Below are 12,801 nucleotides of genomic sequence, written 5' to 3'. Positions count from 1 at the left end.
TTCCAACACACCGACCGGAACCACATCATCGGTTACATCAAAATACAGGCATGGTATCAAAATACGGGCATGCTGTAAACACTGTCATGGATACATAACGGATGGATTCTTCATTTTTAGAATTGTTAATCCACTATAGCAAATTGCAAACAATATCTCACTAAGTTATGTTTTGACTTGGACCCAATTGGGGGCGCTGCAACAAGGAAACTAACTGTAATAACTGGTGATGTGAGCATTTTAATTTGAGGGAACATGTGTGTAAAACAGTATGGAGACACACTCACACTTTCGCCATCACGACCAGGCAGTCCGGGGGCACCAGGGTCTCCTTTTCCACCCTGATAAAGACAGAGAGAGCAGATATAGAAAATTATTTCTTGAGGTCAGTGCGGTGATGCAGCACAATAGAGATACATTTGGTAGTATTATACATGCAAATCTATATTTTTTGATTAACAAATTGTAACGTCCACTCACAGGATATCCAGCTGGACCCGGGTCACCATCTTTTCCAGGTTTCCCCTGTTCAGAGAGACAAAAATTATATTGTTGTGTTAGTAGTGGTAGTAGTTGGAGAAGGAGTAATCATCTGTCAGGTGTGCTCATCATGTACCAGTACTCACCCTTTTGCCAGCTTCACCAGATTCTCCTTTGTCCCCCTTTTGTCCTCCAGAGACGCCCTGCAAAATCCAGTATATTGTTTAATCCCAACCTTGGCCTTGATATGACCAGGAAACCCTGACGGTGTACAATACTTAATCTTACATACAGTACATCACCCTTAAAGAGAGAATTTACATGTAGGGAATCAGAAATTAGCATTTATCATGCATTAAATAAAAGTGACATGGAAAAAAGGTATTATCTTACAGGTGGTCCAGGCAGTCCAGAAACTCCAGGAGGGCCAGGGTTGCCACGTTCACCCTAGAAGAAATAAAGTAATTAAATAAATAGATTAATATTTAAATATACTGATGCTGTTTTCTTATGGTACTAAGGTAGCTTTTGGTAACAGAGAGATGATGACTAAAGTATCTGTGATAACTTTGGAATAACAGTTGAAGATTTGCTCTTATGGCAACCGAGCAACTTTGGCAATATCATGAGATTGGAAGAAAAGACGCCTTGACATTAAATTGACTGTGACACTAGCATAATGAGAGTATGCTAGCCACTATAGTTAAAGTAGCCTTGACATCAAGATGACTGTGGCACTAGCATAATGAGAGTATGCTAGCCACTATAGTTAAAGTAGCCTTGACATTAAATTGACTGTGGCACTAGCATAATGACAGTATGCTAGCCACTATAGTTAAAGTAGCCTTGACATCAAGATGACTGTGGCACTAGCATAATGAGAGTATGCTAGCCACTATAGTTAAAGTAGCCTTGACATCAAGATGACTGTGGCACTAGCATAATGAGAGTATGCTAGCCACTATAGTTAAAGTAGCCTTGACATCAAAATGACTATAGCACTAGCATAATGAGAGTATGCTAGCCACTATAGTTAAAGTAGCCTCAACATCAAGATGACTGTGACACTAGCCTAATGAGGGTATATTACGTAACCACTTGGTGTATAGTTAAAGTAGCCTTGACATCAAGATGACTGTGGCACTAGCATAATGAGAGTATGCTAGCCACTATAGTTAAAGTAGCCTTGACATCAAGATGACTGTGGCACTAGCGTAATGAGAGTATGCTAGCCACTATAGTTAAAGTAGCCTTTACATCAAGATGACTGTGGCACTAGCATAATGAGAGTATGCTAGCCACTATAGTTAAAGTAGCCTTGACATCAAGATGACTGTGGCACTAGCATAATGAGAGTATGCTAGCCACTATAGTTAAAGTAGCCTTGACATCAAGATGACTGTGGCACTAGCATAATGAGAGTATGCTAGCCACTATAGTTAAAGTAGCCTCGACATCAAGATGACTGTGACAATAGCCTAATGAGGGTATATTACGTAACCACTTGGCGTATAGTTAAAGTAGCCTTGACATCAAGATGACTGTGGCACTAGCATAATGAGAGTATGCTAACCATAGTGTTAGGCTCCCGGGTTGGAAACAGCTTTTACAGCAAGACAAAACCAAATATGCCATCACCAAACATCAGTTAGCAAGCTAGCAAGTGTACAGCATGTTGTACTGTAGTCGGTCTTTGCAAGGCAAGTCTGTTAGCTTGCTAGTTTAAGACAAAACTCCTTACATCTGCTTTAATGTGACACTTCTGTAACTTTCTATAGGTGCTACTAAGGTAACTTTAGCATTACAATTAGACTAGAACAAAGTTCTTTTCTTTCAAACACTACCTTCTCTCCTTGTTGGAATGTAGTTTGCCCGGGGCTCTGCAGCTCTCCAACTTGTCCAGGCGGTCCAGGTGGCCCTTTGGGGCCTTGCTCACCCTTCACACACAAATATAGATGACTGATCAGCATATTAACTTGTGTTAGAAACTTCATGTTTCCATTTTCTGAACCATGCACCAACCTTGTCTCCCTTCGGCCCTTGGAAGTTCAGTCCCATGTTTCCCTGTGTGGCAAAGACCCCAAATACATAGTTAGGCACTATATGCAACATTCCTATATTCATCTACTTTCTAGGTATAATAAAATAAGTCTAACATATGTTGGTGCTTTTGAGATGACATTACCTTTGGTCCCTGTAGACCTGGAGGCCCGGGACGACCCTAGATCAACAGATCAAAGAAGAGACCAAAAAAGACAATGTGTGAATAACATAACTGTGTCACTGCACCTACTCACTTAGCAAGGGGCTACAAACCATGTAGAGGATTACACACTGGATGTGAGACTGATAGAATTTTCAACAACATTTCACTTGAGGCGAATTCCACTGTTGAAATTTTGATTGCAACCATACCATGGATTCATTCGAAATAGAAATTCTTTATCCACGTGGCTTAATTTTGTAGATCAATCAATGAGGTTAATTTAATATTTAATACGTGTGTTGTTTTGTAAATCGTACCTCATAACCTCTAGGCCCAGTGGGACCAACAGGTCCTGGCAGTCCTGTAGGTCCTGAAATCCCCTAGAAGAAAATGACAGTCAGAAATAACTTCAGTAGGTTTCGCAGGAGCTGTGTAGGACCTTGTGAGACTTCAGCTAATACTGTTCTTAACAAAAACTAATTTCAGAAATCAGATTGAAGAAATTAGTTTATAGCTTTATTACAAACGTTTATCATCAAAAGTATGCATAATAATACATTAAAAAAAAAGAGCGACTTACTCGAGGACCTGGCAGGCCAGGTGCACCAATGTCACCTTTTGTTCCAAAACGGTCAAGAGGAATCAATTCACCAGGTTCACCCTACAATGGCAAAAAGGTGATGGTGAGGTAAACACAGCCATACCAAAGGTATGAAGAAGACATTAGGAAGAAGACATCTTTGTCAGACACCCAATTGCACTAGACTTAGTCCAGGTCTGGACTTGATTGATGTTCACTGCCTTACTTAGATAAAAACATTTGACTTTAATGCTTTCAGGGACACTTTGATAATGTTTAACACTTTCAAAATCTTAGTAAACGAAACGTTTCTTATCTTTTATATGGCTGTTATTATATTTTGTATTAGTCTTACCTTTTGGCCTGGGAATCCTGGGGGACCCTGTGAAGAAGTGAAAAGTCCAAGTCAGTCCATGTGTGTACACATCAGCATTTTTATCACTGCTGAACAATAAAGAGCTGTGTTGCACTTACTGGTTGGCCTTCTATGCCTGGAAGGCCTGAAGTTCCTGAAAATCCTCTGTCACCCTGTGCAAAAATAAAAATCCATCCTCATTGAAATGCTGGTGTTAAAGCACCATCATTTTAGGTAAATGTACAAGCAATTTCCATCCCATACTCAGTTTCCAATCATTGATCATTTCGATCTTGTGTAGAGCAAGTGTGAAATCTGATGACCACAGCTCACAAAAAAAACTAAAACAAATAAGGGATTATGTATAGTCCGCCAGGTCATTATCTAACTAACAGGGCCCCGCTGTGCAGTGGACCAGCCAAAACGATAAAAGACTTTCTTCAAAATACCTTCTTTCTAACGTTTTTTAAAAAAAAAAAAAATTCAGGTGTTGGGATGGCCCATTCAAGTAAATGAAACTTTTTGCAACATTCTCTATAGCCATATAATAACACATATATAATAAACATGCATTCGTTTTCATGCAGCAGGTCCTCATAGCTACTAAAAAACTGAATGGACTGGACACATAAGTCCATCAACAAACATAAGCAGTAAATGCTAATTTAATGACCTTACTTGCCTTGACGATACTGTGGGAATGTTTTAAGAGCTTTACGGCCAGGACCAAGGCCCAATTATATTTAACCCAAAATGTTAAAGAAAAAGAAAAGAAATAGCCTGCATTGTAACACAGGTGTCTAAAAAATATGTTGTCAGTTAAATCTTGAGATGTTCACTTCCAACTTTTATTAGTGGGATTGGGCAGTGTCCACTGCCCACTGCCATAGGTCATAGTGTCTACCGTCCATTGCCATAGGTCATAGTGTCCACTGCCCACTGCCATAGATCATAGTGTCTACTGTCCATTGCCATAGGTCATAGTGTCCATTGTCCATTGCCTTAGGTCATAGTGTCCATTGTTCATTGCCATAGGTCATAGTGTCCATTGTCCATTGCCATAGGTCATAGTGTCTTTGGCTACAGAATGACATCCAGACATACTATTCTTTTAGCGCAACCTGTTAGAATTAGCAAATTCCATGCATTACTAATGTCTGACCAGGAGATGACACTGCTATCACTTGAAGTCACTCACTGTGACTCACCTGCCCATCACTGTAAAAGTCCTCTGTAAACGCATGTGGCTTCTCACATTAGTAATAGTACGTAGTATTAACACCTACCTTTGTTCCATTGCAGCCTGCAGTTCCTCTAGGTCCAGGGGGACCATCCTGCCCTGGCAGGCCCTAGAAAAGATGCAACCTCCTTTTAGTGGCATTCTCAGAGATTCATCTTACACTCAGAGATGTATAACCTTCACAGCTTTGTCAGACGTGGTGTAATATTCCTGTTCTAGCAGATATCTATGTTCCCTGAAATGATGCAGATACTCACAGGAATTCCTGGTGTCCCAGGGAATCCTGGTAGTCCGGGAGGGCCCTGTGAAAATTATGTCAAATTTACCATAAAGAAATGACACCCAGAGATGCAGAAATGCATAAAATCAGTTTTTTGTGCTGTGAAGTCTAGATACCCACTCGTATTCCTTTGGGACCGCTTGATCCTGTAGGTCCATCATCTCCCTGTGTTCGAGAGAGTGTGGAGTGGAGTGGAGAATAGTCATCACACAATTATGTCACTTTCAGACCTTCGCCAGATAAACAGACATTCAAAATCAACTGGCTCAATCATCAATATGAGCCACAGCAGTGGCTTCTACCCTACCTTCTCTCCACGAGGTCCAATTGGCCCCTCCGGTCCTGGGAATCCAGGTACCCCTGGCTGGCCCTGTAGACCTGGAAGCCCCCTGTCACCCTGGAAGAGAGACATATAGCATTTGCCAGAGATCCATTTATGTGATACCTGCCTTCTGACGCTGCCATGTGCCATTATAGATCCGTACATACAGAACAGATCTCATGTGTCATTATAGATTCGTACATACAGAGAAGATGTCATGTGTCATTATACATCCCTACATTCAGAGAAGAGCTCATGTGTCATTATACATCCATAAATACAGAGAAGAGCTAATGTGTCATTATAGCTCCGTACATGCAAAGAAGTTCTCATCAGGATTATAGTCTGGAGAAGGTTGGTCCAGTAGGTCAACAAGATGGAGGGGTTTAGTTGATGACAAACAGCGAACACTTAAATTCAGATACAACAATATGGCTGCTGTATGTGAATCCATTTTGTGGCTATTAGAAACTAAATCAGATGATTATGGCCCATCCTTCTTCTGGAATTAGTTACATTCATTTACTATCTGCCCTCACCCACTTATTTAAAACTCACAAAATCACTTTTCCATGTAAGACCTATTTCAATCTTACAAAATCACTTTTACATTCAAGAGCTACCAGCTGATCCAGTCACTTTCAATATGATTTGGCTATGTTTCCAGTACATACCTATTGTAGCAGTACTAGGAGGAGACACACAAATAACCTATTTGAAATGTAGACAGTAACCTTCATAAGACAGAAACATGTCACCCCTAAAGATAGCCATATTTTGTTATTGGGTGTTTACATGTTCAAACCTTGGAGGTATATAGACCTGGAGAGGAAAAAGACTGTCAAAATATTGTTTCATGGTGCTAAGTTTGAAGACCCAGTGGCCAGAGCTCTAAATGCCACTGTAATGACCTCAGCAAACCAATCTAGGCAAGCTTAATTAGGAATAATGCTATAGGATAGAGTGAAGTTAGATGAGCAGTGGGTAGGTTCATCCACCACCTCTTGGCACCACCTCTTTTGTCATGTGACCCTAAATTAAGTTTGCATTCTGCATTTTCATCTAGCTGACTAATACTAAGCATATTTTTTCACTGTTTTTTGTTATATCAGGTATAATCAGCCTTACATCAAAAATTATTTATCTCAGTTTAAAAAGGTATATCTAATATGTTGATGAACTTGCAGGGCGTAAAAACATGTGAGTAAATGATCAAAAGTGTAGCTCTGGGTTGGTAGACTAGGCACTTTCCCCTTAAATGGAGGCTGAGCCTGAGCCTTGGGGGTTTAGTTCAGCTGTGGTTCAGCTTACATGAAGTTAAGTCAAATATTTGGTGATTAAATAACAGATGCATCCCAACAATAGTCATGTGTCAAGTCATGTGCTTGTAGCCTTAGTTCTTGTTAACCTCCTGGTAGATGAGGTAGAAGCATCACTCTTGTTTTGCTATTTTGAATAACATGTTCTGTACATATGTGACATGTCAGTGTTTTTGTTATTGCCGAAAAAGTTTGCCATCGTACAGAACATTATGTGACATGTGTGTGCTTATGTTATGTTATGTTTTAAGGATAAAAGGTTTGCTATTATGTTAAACATACAGTTAAGAGTCTATACTGAAAGTGAAAAACAAATAATCTGAGGATATTCGTCAAAAGAAAAAAAGGTTCAGTTTATTTAAGACTTCCATGCCTTCCATGTTTATTTCTTACCCCTATTTCTATAACCCTAGAGACTTGGCAAACCTGAAGACAAATAAGTTGTAATATTTCACATCAATAAAATCAGTAGAATGGGGTATTTAAGTTTATATAATCATACTTTAAAATCCGGTACATTTAACTTTTAGTAAATGAGTAACTTTGTTCTACTTTGTAGATGGTTCGACTTGCGTCTAGCATGGGACCACAAGAGCACTTTTTGGGGGACACAATATGATGTCTGTTTGAGTTAGGCACACTGCTAAGGTTTCAGCTGATGGCACACATTCTGAACTTGTGTTGCATTAATTGCATGTTAATCCTGTCTCATATTCCCTTACTATAGGTTGACTTGGCTCATCTTATCCCACTCTTCCCTATTAGTATTATAAGTCAATTATAAGTGCCCTCTTTATATTTGTTGCATAAATGACACCAGGAGTAAGCAGTAAGTATTTGCCTGAGTAATAATCTTACCTTATCTCCTTTCACGTTACTACAGTCACACTTTGATCCAGTGCAGCCATGGCATGCCTGAGAAAAAGAGAAGGAGAGAAATAAAGTAAATAAACAGTGGTAATAAACAGTGTGGCTGAATTGGTTTGTTACGTTTGTCTGTTAATACAGCAAAGTAAAAAATGAACAGGGTATTTTGAATTTCAGCAATGCTGTTACATCTAGCCCTATCACTAATCCCTTTGTTATCCTCAAAAGGGGGCTGTTAACCTCGTAATGCATTTAAGGTTATTGTCACTTGAGAATGTAAAGTGTAGTGATGTCTTTTTGAGCTTTATGTGACAGGGTTTTTGTAATTCATTCAAAATACGAGAGCTGTGAAGAATTGGTTCAGGGGAAGGCAACATCCTTTGTCCTGATTTCACCTGATAATAATAACAATAATATTAATAATAATGATAATAATAATAATAATAATAGTAGAAGTAGCAGTAATAGTAGGCTAGTATTTAGTCAGTCTACACAAATACTTATAATAATACGCTTTTATTGCATGTGTTTCCAATAACTGTACACACTTCTGCCCCCCAAAATTTCACACACTGCCATTTGAGCTTGTAGTGCTCTTCACAGCCACTAGATGTTAGCAAATAGTCAGTACGAGGTGGATTGAGCATAATTGTATGCCAAGGGAATGCTAAGAATGTCACCTAAAAGATAGGGAGTAAGAGAAAGGAAAAGTGACAGGAAAAGCTACTATGGAGGCACAACTGCAAGGTTGCCAACAGCTGCAAACAGTGCAAAGCTACAGGAGAGACTTCCTGTGATGTGGTCTCCTGCCATGACATGTACTTGTAGGTCACAATATGTATTTATAGTATGTGGTTGAAAAGGATGATCAAAAAAGAGTTCCCCAATCAGTGATGCCCCAGTTCTGTCATCTCCTGTAGAAACTCTAAATCTGTCAGTTTCTCTTGTTTTCACCCTATTCTGTGTATGCGTATCTTTTAACATTGGATTCGGCTTCATTGTATTTCTTTTAGTCAGGGCAGAACTGTATGACATAATGGTCAATTCACTACTTAAAAAGCCTTAGTTTTTCACTTGATATTAATGAAAAGTTACCACTTTCCACTGTTGTGCAGTTTGAATCAAAGACACAATATGACACAACTACACTTATTCACTCATATTGACACAATATGACACAACTACACTTACTCACTTATATAGACACAATATGACACAACTACACTTATTCACTTATACAAACACAATATGACATAACTACACTTATTCACTTATATCTACACTTATTCACTTATATCTACACCATGGTTCAAAACTATTTCTGAGCATAGCCTTGAGTTTTCTTTTGGCTTTTAATGTGTACTGCAACATACTCCATACTCCAAACTAAAAGAAGCAGTCAGAAGTAACACCCTTCTCTCATTCTTCATCTATCCATCTATCTTTCTCTTCCTTTGTCTTTTCCATCTTGTTGTATTTGGTCAGGCAGAATGCGCTGCCGCTTATCGTCTCAAGTGCAGCAGGTGAGTATGATGTCAAGGACGCCTGAGGTTGGGAAAGAAGCTGGAATGTTTACCTAGCACTGACCATTGTTTATGTTTCATTGCAAACCCAATAAAGAAAAAAGGCCACAGCATTCTCATCGTAATGAAAGAATGTGCGTGAGGGAGAGCAATGCAGACAGTGGATAAGAGTGGGGAGCGTGAGGGAGACAGCAATGCAGACATACTGTGTGCATCAAATTCACTATAAGAGAACAAACATGGTGGGACTGAGAAGGTATGACTCACAGGGAGAAACAAAACAAAAGCACAAGTGGAGGAGAAGGATGACAAATGTTGAGGGAAACATTAGTGAAAACAATAAAGGCAACCAAGCCAGACAGGCCAGAATGTCAATATCTGAAACTAAAGCCAGCGTGTTGTCATGGTCCTGACCCCTCCGGTGACCCCTTACGAGAACACTTCCTCTCTCTGAGTGCCCTGACTGGCCTAAGCACCATCCCAGAATACCAGAGGTGTCAAATTTACACCACAAGGATAGAAGTGGTTTGTTACTTCACACTGACACACAGTGCAATCTACTGGTCTGTGCATGGCTGATCACTAATACCTAGTATTCTTTATTGACAATATAAACTGCACCTGCTGGAGTGACTGTTTCATCTCATTCAATAATACTACAATCAGGATTCAGTTTATTTTATGTATGGTAGCTCCACACTGTATGGCTACATTTAACAGTACATTTTATAAAAAAAAAATACACAACAAAGTAACTCCCAATTGCTAGACTCCCTCTCTCTCTCTCGTTCTCGCTCTCTCTTTCACACACACACACACACACACACACACACACACACACACACACACACACACACACACACACACACACACACACACACACACATATGCTGGCATGGTTCACCATAGGGTCAAAGGTCTGGTAGTTGCCCTGTCGTCTTGTTCCTAAGGACTGGTGCACATTGAAGGTTAAGCCCAGTGACAAGTGTGAGATGTGACATGGGATAAAACTGACATCTGTTTCCGCTCACATCTCTGTTAGATGATTGGCAGCGTGGCAAATAATTTGAGGCTGTATATTAATTCTGTAGTCACTGAGAACAGCTAAAAGAGATTAGCATTTACTGTCCATAGACTGAGACATCTCTAAACTAAACAGATGAAGATCTGTAAAGGGTTCAAAACTACTCCACTTATGTCACCTTCAGTTTCAGAGAGAGCTTCCACTCTGTAGATAAACAATAGTCATCAGATGGGCATGTATGACAGGGCAGATCCTCAAAGTCTAACGAGCTGTCAAATTCTGTAAAACTGATTAGTTCATCGATACACTCAGACTGCAAAACACTTTGTAATTACAAATAACAGATAGAGATTGAATAATTGATTTTGACAGCCTTCTTCATTCTTCTTTACACAAGATTAAATCCCTTATAAACAAAGCCATGGATGTTGTTCCTGCAGTTTATTCACAGAGGCATAAGCATTTAGGTCTCATTCCTCCCTGTTTTTGTACGAGGGAGCAGGAGTGCCAACAGCTGCATGACATACTACCCAACCCGTTCATTCTACCAGGGAAAGCTGTGACATCAAGTGCCAGCAGTCTGAGAAGTAACACATGATGTGGTTATGAATGTTTTGAGGGACATTCATAACTAGCCATGTGGAGTAGGCTTCTATGGAAACCATTTTGAAACTAGAGATGAATTTCCGCAAGCAAATGAGAATGTGATCCACCACCTAAGGGAGGAGCAATAAGTATCATCTAACAAGCTGCAGGGCAGTGATTCTCTAACACCAATGACTCAACGATCTATAATGCAAAGGCGCTAACAAGTTAGCTGTTGACTTTCAGCTTGAATAGTTGAATGGACACAAGCACAACATCAGCTAAAATATAAGTGCTGATATATTGATAACTGACAAATGATTGTTATCAAGTTTAGGCGAAAATTCAACTGTCAACTTCAGCTTGGGTTTCACTTACTGGTCTAGCATGGAGCTAAACTGCACTTCTGGGCAAACACTTCTTCACCAGGCAGGTGGCAGAGCAGAACCACTGGGCAAACAACATTTCTTAACCACTCCACTAGAGACATACAACATCCCTCCATTCATTTTCAGGGGGAAAATAAGATATTCAAAATGGCAACTGTCGAAGGGAAGCAGCACAAAAAATGTAAAAAAAAAAAATATTAATAATAATAATAAAACTTAAGAAGAACAATATGTGATGGATTATGCAATCACATAACAAGCAAACAAAATGCAGTTAGTACTTCATGGGAATATGACTCAGCCTCGTGGGAAGCTCCCCGTTACAAAGAGCCACCTTTGACCAAGCAAATGGAACTGGAGTTTTAATAGAATGATGCAAAATGAATCAGAAGAGTATTCATATGGGCTTTCTCTCCAAGAAAAAAACAAGTCACAGTAACGTGACCCCCATCTGGTGCTCGTTAGTGCTCTCTAGTGGTGCAGGTGAGCAGTGCATTGTCTGTGCTCAGTGAACTGGAAGAAGGTAGTGGGACATTGGAACTTCGGCTCCCAGGCTGTGTGTGCACACCCCTGGGCTGCTGATTAATGTGGTCTGCTGCAGTTGGCTCCCACCACCAGACACAGGCTACGCCACAGCGCCACTGGTGCAGCTAATCGAGTGAGGGAGGGGTCAGTGAGCTCAAGATATGTGCCTTCTACCACCAACACACACACACACACACACACACACACAATCTCTACCTACTTCTCTCTCCCACACCCACACACACTGAAATCTTGACAGCATTCTAACAGCACATATAAAATCTTCAAATCGTATTAATTTCTGTGATCCATATATGCCTTAGTCTTCCTGCAAAAGCAATTGGAAAGTCCTTCAAACCCCAGACAAGAAACTTTTAGGGATCTCTCGTCTTTATTGTCCCTATTTCTGCCCTGTGTATGGTGCAAAAGTCTGGACTGTGGCAGGTGGGTTGTGTTTGCGTGTGAAGTGACTCAAGTGAGGCTGATTTAACAGAAGTAAGAGGAGAAGGGGGGGGGAGCAAACGGAAAGCATTTGTGTTGAGGATTAGCTGGGCCAGACAGGAATTCCCCCAGTGCCATCAAAGATGGGGAAATTACAAAACACACCTTCAACTGGTAGCAGTCATTTTTGCTGAGTGGGCTTTCCACGCCACTCTTTAAATTTGTATGTCATGAAGTGGGCAAAGGAGCAAACTTTTTTTGTTGTTTCTAATTGATAAGTGCCTTGAGATTGAGTTGAGGAGTGCTTCTTTCAGAAATAGATTTTTGAAGATATGCTGTGCATTTTACAAAACTCCTTCTGATTGGTGCAGGCCACTATTCTAGCAATCTTCAAGAATCTCTTCGGAGCTGTCCCTATATACAAAACAGGGGTCCCAAAATATAGGTGTGCTTATTTATTATCCTTCAGACCATGTTAAGTGCCTGTTTTTATCAACTTGGAAACATTCCTAGACTGTGCGGAACATTTCAAACCTTATCCACACCTGTATGTTCTCATGTTTTGATTGCATTAATTGCCCTATTTTCCATATTCAATCAGTGCAAAATGCTGCTGCTAGGTGAAGTAAGGACAAATTCAGATCAGATTCAGTTCAATTCTTATT

The 12,801-nt window shown here is 40.0% G+C and overlaps 1 protein-coding gene across 1 annotated transcript in view; it reads right to left on the bottom strand.

Moving 5' to 3' along the window:
- Window positions 1–12,801, bottom strand: part of col4a5 (collagen, type IV, alpha 5 (Alport syndrome)) — a 39,625-nt gene that overhangs the window by 16,837 nt on the left and 9,987 nt on the right. Inside the window, exons 2-17 of the mRNA XM_080838939.1 lie at window positions 7,641–7,697; window positions 5,449–5,538; window positions 5,262–5,306; window positions 5,119–5,163; window positions 4,908–4,970; window positions 3,741–3,794; window positions 3,622–3,648; window positions 3,267–3,347; window positions 3,004–3,066; window positions 2,666–2,701; window positions 2,503–2,544; window positions 2,325–2,417; window positions 874–927; window positions 627–683; window positions 481–525; window positions 288–341 (exon numbers count right to left, since the gene is read on the bottom strand). Of these exons, the coding sequence (XP_080695065.1) occupies window positions 288–341; window positions 481–525; window positions 627–683; window positions 874–927; window positions 2,325–2,417; window positions 2,503–2,544; window positions 2,666–2,701; window positions 3,004–3,066; window positions 3,267–3,347; window positions 3,622–3,648; window positions 3,741–3,794; window positions 4,908–4,970; window positions 5,119–5,163; window positions 5,262–5,306; window positions 5,449–5,538; window positions 7,641–7,697 (906 nt within the window). The remainder of the gene's footprint in view (window positions 1–287; window positions 342–480; window positions 526–626; window positions 684–873; window positions 928–2,324; window positions 2,418–2,502; window positions 2,545–2,665; window positions 2,702–3,003; window positions 3,067–3,266; window positions 3,348–3,621; window positions 3,649–3,740; window positions 3,795–4,907; window positions 4,971–5,118; window positions 5,164–5,261; window positions 5,307–5,448; window positions 5,539–7,640; window positions 7,698–12,801) is intronic.

The sequence above is a fragment of the Sprattus sprattus genome, assembly GCF_963457725.1.
Source record: "Sprattus sprattus genome assembly, chromosome: 5".
In the NCBI taxonomy this organism is placed as follows: Eukaryota; Metazoa; Chordata; class Actinopteri; order Clupeiformes; family Clupeidae; genus Sprattus; species Sprattus sprattus.
This window is presented reverse-complemented; position numbering and strand designations above follow the sequence as displayed.